The sequence below is a fragment of the Oncorhynchus keta genome, chromosome 10, assembly GCF_023373465.1.
Source record: "Oncorhynchus keta strain PuntledgeMale-10-30-2019 chromosome 10, Oket_V2, whole genome shotgun sequence".
In the NCBI taxonomy this organism is placed as follows: Eukaryota; Metazoa; Chordata; class Actinopteri; order Salmoniformes; family Salmonidae; genus Oncorhynchus; species Oncorhynchus keta.
Genome location: NC_068430.1, coordinates 13631337 through 13640144, shown reverse-complemented (window position 1 = coordinate 13640144; position 8808 = coordinate 13631337). Strand labels below are relative to the sequence as shown.

The 8808-nt window shown below is 40.8% G+C and overlaps 1 protein-coding gene across 1 annotated transcript; it reads left to right on the top strand.

The window, feature by feature from the left end:
• Window positions 1-1194: 1194 nt before the first annotated feature.
• LOC118389441 (adenosine receptor A1-like) lies at window positions 1195-8581 on the top strand. Its single transcript, XM_035779342.2, has 2 exons — window positions 1195-1594; window positions 6541-8581. Exons 1-2 carry the CDS (start codon window positions 1254-1256, stop codon window positions 7166-7168), a joined length of 969 nt encoding a protein of 322 aa, XP_035635235.1. The 5' UTR covers window positions 1195-1253; the 3' UTR covers window positions 7169-8581.
• Window positions 8582-8808: the final 227 nt, after the last annotated feature.

Sequence of the window (8808 nt, the reverse complement as noted above, 5' to 3'; positions counted from 1 at the left end):
CCTGTTTAACGTCCCATCCGAAAGACAGCACCCTACACAGGGCAGTGTCTCCAATCACTGCCCTGGAGAATTGGGATATTTTTTCAGACCAGAGGAAAGAGTGCCTCCTACTGGCCCTCCAACACCACTTCCAGCAGCATCTGGTCTCCCATCAGGAGCTGACCAGGACCAACCCTGCTTAGCTTCAGAAACAAGCCAGCAGTGTGTTATGCTGCTGGCCATTCCTTGATGAGAGGCCTTTCAGGTTATGTCGATATAGGACTTGTTTTACTGTGGATATATATATATACTTTTGTACCTGTTTCCTCCAGCATCTTTGCAAGGTCCTTTGCTGTTGTTCTGGGATTGATTTGCACTTTTCGCACCAAAGTACATTAATCTCAAGGAGACAGTTCGCATCTCCTTCCTGAGTGGTATGACGGCTGCGTGGTCCCATGGTGTTTATACTTGCGAACTATTGCTTGTACAGATGAACGAGGTACCTTCAGGCATTTGGAAATTGCTCCCAAGGATGAACCAGACTTATGGAGGTCTACATTTTTTTTCATACATCCACAGGTACACCTCCAATTGACTCAAATGATGTCAATTAGCCTATCAAAAGCTTCTAAAGCCATGACGTCATTTTCTGGAAATTTCCAAGCGGTTTAAAGGCACAGTCAACTTAGTGTATGTAAACTTCTGATCTACTTGAATTGTGAAACAGTGAATTGTAAGTGAAATAATCTGTCTGTAAACAATTGTTCGAAAAATTATTTGTGTCATGCACAAAGTAGATGTCCTAACCAACTTGCCAAAACTATAGTTTGTGAACAAGAAATTTGTAAAGTGGTTGAAAACCAAGTTTTAATTACTCCAACCTAAGTGTATGTAAACTTCCAATTCAACTGTATATGTATAGAAATAAAGGATACACAAAGATGCCATTTGTTTTAATAAAAATTACAGAAAAGTATTACATTTTAGATCTGTTTATATTTACATGATTTCATTAGAATATTTAAAAATAGATTATTTTAGGATGCACAACAATTTAAAATGTGGTTTGTTTAAATATTTGTCAATGTGCATATCGTTTAATCCTTTTGCATTTGTTGAAAAGGAAACGGAAGATAAGCATGAAGTTGCAGGGGGTTGTAACTTTTTCAGTGAGCAAATGTACATCCTCGACAGTCTGGTCCAAGAAACATTGCTGTAAAATCCTCAGGATTATAGTTCAGTGGATTACAGTAGAATATTACACTTTCATCAGAATGGCTGACAGGATGTCTGGAGGAGAGGTGGCCTACACAGTGCTGGAGGTGCTGATCGCTGTTGCCTGCTGTCTGGGCAATGTGCTAGTGATCTGGGCAGTGTGGTTGAGCAGCTCTCTACGGCAGCCCACATTCTGCTTTTTGGTTTCTCTGGCTGTGGCAGACTTCCTTGTCGGTGCTGTGGCTGTGCCAGCGGCTATACTGGTAGATGGAAGAGTGCAGATCTCATTCAATGTCTGTCTCTTCATAAGCTGTGTGGAAATTTTGTTGACATTGGCCTCTGTACTGTTTCTACTAGCCATCTCCGTGGACCGATATCTACGAGTCTTCATCCCTCTCAGGTGAGCTGTCTTCTGACCTAAATACTGTAAATAGTCTGTAATTATTGGGACATTGAAGCATTTTTTTCTTCTTTTGTTTGAAATCAAACAATGACGTCAAAGTGCAGACTGTCAGCATTCATTTGAGGGTATTTTCATGAACCGTCTAGAAATTACATCTCTTTTGTACATAGTCCCCATTTTAGGGAACTAAAAGTATTGGGACACATTCACTTATTTGTGTAATAAAAGTAGTACAAATTTGTTGGATGCATTTGCTGTTTGTTTTGGTTGTGTTTCAGATTATTTTGTGCCCAATAGAAATACATGATAGATAATGCATTTTGTCATTTTCAAGTTACTTTTATTGTAAATAAGAATAGAATATGTTTCTAAGTACTTCTACATTAATGTGGACACTACCATGATTACAATAATCCTGAATAAATCGTGAATAATGTTGAGTGAGAAAGTTAGACGCACAAATATCATACACCCAGGGTATTCTAACCTCACACACAGTTGCAATTTTAGCATGTACATCTTGGTGGGGAATTTTTTTAATAAAAGTGGGATGCATGCCCACAAAGCCACTACAGAACACAACACTAAACAACAAATGAAATGCATGTTAACAATGACAAACGGTGCCCACAAACTGTTAAGGCCTACGTAAAGCTGTCTCAACAAAGCTGTCCCAACGAAAAGTAAAGCTGTCCCAACAGAGTCCCAATATCTTATCACTGCTTCACCTGGCTATCAGCGGAGCCTTGTCTGGCTGTGAAACAGTTAATTCGGCCTCATTTTACTCTCTTTAAAAAAAACATAGCTGATTTGGTTGAAAAATGTGGTTTCTAATGACTATTGAGATGTACAAACTATGGCATAAGGGGACAACAAGAGGTTAAGTGGCAATCCATCATTTCGATTAATATTAATGCTCTGTAACATTCTCGCTCATCATTATTCACAATTCATTCAGGATGATCTGTGATCATGGTTGCATTCACATTAACATATAACTGTTTAGAAACATATTCTATTCTTAATTACAATGAAAGTAACTCCAAAAAGACACAATACATTGTAAGGGAATTGTAATGTTTGTGCCTTTCTGATAATTAAGTTCTGTGTTCTATTCATGTACTGTTCTGTGTTCATGCAAGTGACTGATAAAAAAAATGATGTATTTCACCTTCATTTAACCAGGTAGGCTAGTTGTGTACAAGTTCTCATTTCCAACTGCGACCTGGTCAAGATAAAGCATAGCAATTCGACAAATACAACACAGTTAGACATGGAATAAACAAAACCTAGTCAATAACACAGTAGAACAAAAGTAAACAAAGAGTCTATATACAGTGAGTGCAAATGAGGTAAGATAACGGAGTTAAGGCAATAAATTGTCCATGGTGGCGAAGTATTTACAATATAGCAATTAAAACACTGGAATGGTAGATGTGCAGAAGATGTGCAAGTAGAATGTGCAAGTAGAGATACTGGGGTGCAAAGGAGCAAGATAAATAAATAAATACAGTATGGGGATGAGGTAGTTGGATGGGCTATTTACAGATGGGCTCGCAGTGATCTGTGAGCTGCTCTGACAGCTGGTTCTTAAACCTAGTGAGGGAGATATGTGTTTCCAGCTTCAGTGATTTTTGCAGTTCGTTCCAGTCATTGGCAGCAGAGAACTGGAAGGAAAGGCAACCAAAGGAGGAATTGGCTTTGGGGGTGACACGTGAGATATAACTGCTGGAGCGCGTGCTACGGGTGGGTGCTGCTATGGTGACCAGTGAGCTGAGATAAGGTGGGGCTTTACCTAGCAGACACTTGTAGATAACCTGTAGCCAGTGGGTTTGGCGACGAGAATGAAGCGAGGGCCAACCAAAGAGAGAGTACAAGTCGCAATGGTGGGTAGTGTATGGGGCTTGGTGACAAAACGGATGGCACTGTGATAGACTGCATCCAGTTTGTTGAGTAGAGTGTTGGAGGCTATTTTATAGATGACATCACCGAAGTCGAGGTTCGGTAGGATAGTCAGTTTTACGAGGGTATGTTTGGCAGCAGCACGAGTGAAGGATACTTTGTTGTGATATAGGAAGCCAATTCTAGATTTAATTTTGGCTTGGAGATGCTTAAGGTGTGTCTGGAAGGAGAGTTTACAGTCTAACCAGACACCTAGGTATTTGTATTTGTCCACGTATTCTAAGTCAGAGCCGTCCAGAGTAGTGATGCTGGACGGGCGAGCAGGTGTGGGCAGTGATCGGTTGAATAGCATGCATTTCGTTTTGCTTGCGTTTAAGAGCAGTTGGAGGCCACAGAATGGGAGTTGTATGGCATAGAAGCTCGTCTGGAGGTTAGTTAACACATTGTCCAAAGAGGGGCCAGAAGTATACAGAATGGTATCGTCTGTGTAGAGGTGTATCAGAGAATCACCAGCAGCAAGAGCAAAATCATTGATATATACAGAGAAGAGAGTCGGCCTGAGGATTGAACCCTGTGGCACCCCCATAGAGACTGCCAGAGGTCCGGACAACAGGCCCTCCGATATGACACACTGAACTCTATCAGAGAAGTAGTTGTTGAACCAGGCAGGGCAATCATTTGAGAAACCAAGGCTGTCGAGTCTGCCAATAAGAATGTGGTGATTGACAGAGTCGAAAGCCTTGGCTGCACAGTAATGTCTCTTATCGATGGTGGTTATGATGTTGTTTAGGACCTTGAGTGTGGCTGAGGTGCACCCATGACCAGCTCTGAAACCAAATGGCATAGCGGAGAAGGTACGGTGGGATTCGAAATGGTCGGTAATCTGATTGTTAACTTGGCTTTCGAAGACCTTAGAAAGGATGATAGATATAGGTCTGTAGCAGTTTGGTTCTAGAGTGTCTCCCCCTTTGAAGAGGGGGATGACTGACCGCGACAGCTTTCCAATCTTTTGGAATCTCAGACGATACGAAAGAGAGGTTGAACATGCTAGTAATAGGGGTTGCAACAATTTTGGAAAGAGAGGGTCCAGATTGTCTAGCCCGGCTGATTTGTAGGGGTCCAGATTTTGCAGCTCTTTCAGAACATCAGCTATCTGGATTTGTGTAAAGGAGAATTGGTGGGGGCTTTGGCGGGTTACTTTGGAGGGTGCTGGGCAGTTGACCGGGGTAGGGGTAGCCTGGTGGAAAGCATGGCAAGCCATAGAGAAATGCTTATTGAAATTCTCAACTATAGTGGATTTATTCTCCATGGACTTTACAGTGTCCCAGTTAGTAATACAGGATGCAAATTTCTGTTTGAAAAAGCTAGCCTTGGCTTACCTAACTGCCTGTGTATATTTGTTCCTAACTTCCCTGAAAAGTTGCATACCACAGGGGCTGTTCGATGCTAATGCAGAACGACACAGGATGTTTTTGTGCTGGTCAAGGGCAGACAGGTCTGGAGTGAACCAATGACTATATCTATTCCTAGTTCTACATTTTCTGAATGGGGCATGATTATTTAAGATGGTGAGGAAAGAATTTGCCAGGCATCATCTACTGACGGGATGAGGTCAATGTCATTCCAGGATACCCCGGCCAGGTCGATTAGAGATTAGAAAGGCCTGCTCGCAGAAGTGTTTTAGGGAGCGTTTGACAGTGATGAGGGGTGGTCGTTTGGTCGCAGACCCATTACGGACGCAGGCAATGAGGCAGTGATCACTGAGATCTTGATAGAAAACAGCAGACGTGTATTTGGAGGGCGAGTTAGTTAGGTTGACATCTATGAGGGTGCCCGTGTTTACAGATTTGGAGCTGTACCTGGTAGGTTCATTGATAATTTGTGTGAGATTGAGGGCATCAAGCTTGAATTGTAGGATGGCCGGGGTGTTAAGCATGTCCCAGTTTAGGTCACCTAGTATCACGAACTCAGAAGATATATGGGGGCAATCAATTCACATATGTTATCGAGGGCACAGCTGGGGGCAGAGGGAGGTCTATAGCAAGCGGCAACAGTGAGATACTTGTTTCTGGAAAGGTGAATTTTTAGAAGTAGAAGCTTGAATTGTTTGGGTACAGACTTAGATAGTAATACAGAACTATGCAGGCTATCTTTACAGTAGATTGAAACACCGCCCCCTTTGGCAGTTCTATCTTGGCGAAAAATGTTATAGTTAGCGATGGAGATTTCAGGATTTTTGGTGGTTTTCCTAAACCAGGAGTCAGACACAGCTAAGACATTCGGGTTAGCAGAGTGTGCTAAAAGCAGTGAGTAAGACAAATTTAGGGAGTAGGCTTCTAATTTCATGAATCCTTATCAGTATCTGCAATTTGGCAGTTCACCCAATATCTCAGTTTCAAGGTCTCAGCTTCGAGAGAAGAAGCCTCGTGAGGTATTGGTCTGACACATGTTAGGAACCAGTATTGGTCGGTCACATGAATGAAACAAAACGGTAATGATTAATTAATTATGCTAAATCATGCAAATATAACTTGTCTGTGTATAGCTGTATATAAGACAACTTCTGGGACTGCCCAAGGAGAGCTATGGTGCATTGAGTTGGTAAAGGATGATTAATTTAAGATTGACTGAGTGTCCCTGTGTAAAAAAATTCCACGACAACAGCATTTACCATTCATTTCTATTGGGCACAAAATAATCTGAAATACAACCAAATCAAACAGCAAATGCATCCAACAAATGTGTAAAGTCACAAGCTTGATTCAGTCACTTCGTTCTATAAATATGGATGAAAATACTTTCAAATTAAAGCTGATAATCTGCACTTTAACCGATAGTCATTGCCTGATTTTGAATCCCAACTTTTGGAGTATAGAGCCGAAATAAGAAAATAATATTTACTGTCCCAATAATTACGGAGTGCTCTACATTTATCACCTAGCACATTCTCTCAAAGGATCTCCCCTTTGTAATCATGATTATGAAATAGGTGGGTGCATCAAGGTTGTCATGTCAGATGATCAGATTCTCTGCTTCAACAGGTACAAGAGGACAGTAACAGAGAGGCGATCTTGGGTGGCGGTGGCAATATGTTGGTTTGTTGCCTTCATGTTGAGCTTCCCACCCATGTTTGGGTGGTACAACCATGACACCTTGTCTCACTCAGGGAACTCAACCACCATCATCTGCCGTTTCCTGGCTGTGATTCCCATGTCATACATCGTATACTTCAATTTCTTCCTCTGCACCCTCACTCCGTTGCTTATCATGGCTGTCCTGTACTGCTACATCTTCTGTACGATCCGGAAGAACCTGAAGGGGAGGACAGGGAGCAGTACCCAGTCCCACACCTACTTCAGGAAGGAGAGGAGCCTGGCCCGATCCCTGACTCTGGTCCTGGTGCTCTTCGCCTTTTGCTGGCTCCCTCTGCACTTCATGAACTGTGTTGCCTACTTTGGTAACCCATCAAACATACCCCAACAGGCCTTCTACGTGGGCATCCTCCTCTCCCATGGCAATTCAGCTGTCAACCCGATCGTGTATGCCTTCAAGATCCACAAGATCAAGGAAGCGTACCTGAGGATATGGAGGAAGTTTGTGTGCCAAGGTGACAACCAGACCACTGAGAATAACACCAGCAGTAACCCTAGGGTAGCCAGAAATGACTGATGGAGGGGAGTTCATCATTGTGAGTGAGGGACAGTTAGTGACATGTATAGAGTGTGGTAAGAAGTTATAGTTCCAGGGTTTTATTCTCAAATTCTTTGATAAGAGTCATTGTAGGGATACAAAGCAATTTAGAATGTGGTCTATATCTCATATTTGTCTTTATGTATTGTATTATCAGTATAATATAAGCATGTGTAGATCAGGTAGAGCTGTCAAAGTATTTTACTTTTGCATTGCTCAACTGCGTTGGCATATCACAGCAAATTGCGTTTGTTGCAAATGAAACTGATGATGAAAATGGAAAGAGTAGTGGGTGTTTCATTTCATTGATGCATTTCCTTTGTCTGAATGCCATTTCCTCAATCCAAAAGTTTGTCGTTTCTATAATTGTTAACTTCTGTATGTATACAGTGCTTTCCCAGAATTGGAAGTAAGATGTATTATCTCAATGAAGGAGTACTTATCTAATGAACCTTTTTATGATTATGGTTACTTTCAACACAACCATACACAACGTTCTAACACAACCTTTCCCACAAGATTATGTGTCATGTATTTTGTGGTGGTAATGTACCATCAGGTGACACAGAAAGTATACAAATAGGTCTCCATCAAATTCTTTCTTTATCAAAATATACATTTTCTGAGATGAGGAAATCCTCTCTGAAGTTAAGTTTTTATTTCAAAATGGTTTGTAAAATACATACATTACATTTTTTGTAATATATAATTGTTGCAGCTAATGATTACATTGTGTCTATTGATTCATGTATATTAACTGGCAGTACATCTCTACAGTTCCGCTGGTCTTGTCTAAGTACACTAGATGGCAGTACGCAAGGGAATATGTATTACATTATTGCAATATGGCATATAGCTATAGATGAACGCATTGTGTTCCTACCAGAGTGATACAATGGCTGGATATACTCTATCAGACCTCCACTGACCTTTGTAACCATTGTGTATTTTTCCATTAGAGCTACATACTTTCGGTTTTGTTCACATACTGTAAACTAGGTCATGTTTTAGTGTTCAAGTCATTGTTATACTGGTAGCATCGCAGCGGTAGATGTAGTTTCGTCCACGGTTGTGGTATGTCTATGCAAAACATTATAATCCACATTACATTATATACAAGTGAACGATTATTTATGTACAAGCTAAAGAGTAGAAGCCCTAAAAATAGGAGTAATCTGAGGTCTTGAATTCCTTCAAAATTCAGAGTAAAAGATAGAGGCCAGGTTCATAGCTTTATTTAACCTCTATTCTTCCATAGAACCTTGAACAATCTTGACTTGTAACAGTACTACAAGACTGAAAAAACATATTCAGGGCTTGATTTAGGTCTGGAGAACCAACCCTTATACAGTGGGGCAAAAACGTATTTAGTCAGCCACCAATTGTGTAAATTCTCCCACTAAAAAGATGAGAGGCCTGTAATTTTCATCATAGGTACACTTCAACTATGACCAACAAAATGAGAAAAAAAACAGAAAATCACATTGTAGGATTTTTAATGAATTTATTTGCAAATTATGGTGGAAAATAAGTATTTGGTCAATAACAAAAGTTTATCTCAATACCCTTTGTTGGCAATGACAGAGGTCAAACATTTTCTGTAAGTCTTCACAATGTTT

Bases quoted from the DNA above. Each gene is read 5' to 3' on its own strand.
- LOC118389441 (XM_035779342.2), top strand. From the start codon at position 1,254: ATGGCTGACAGGATGTCTGGAGGAGAGGTGGCCTACACAGTGCTGGAG. The intron at 1,595-6,540 runs GTGAGCTGTCTT...CTGCTTCAACAG, and splicing joins CGAGTCTTCATCCCTCTCAG to GTACAAGAGGACAGTAACAG.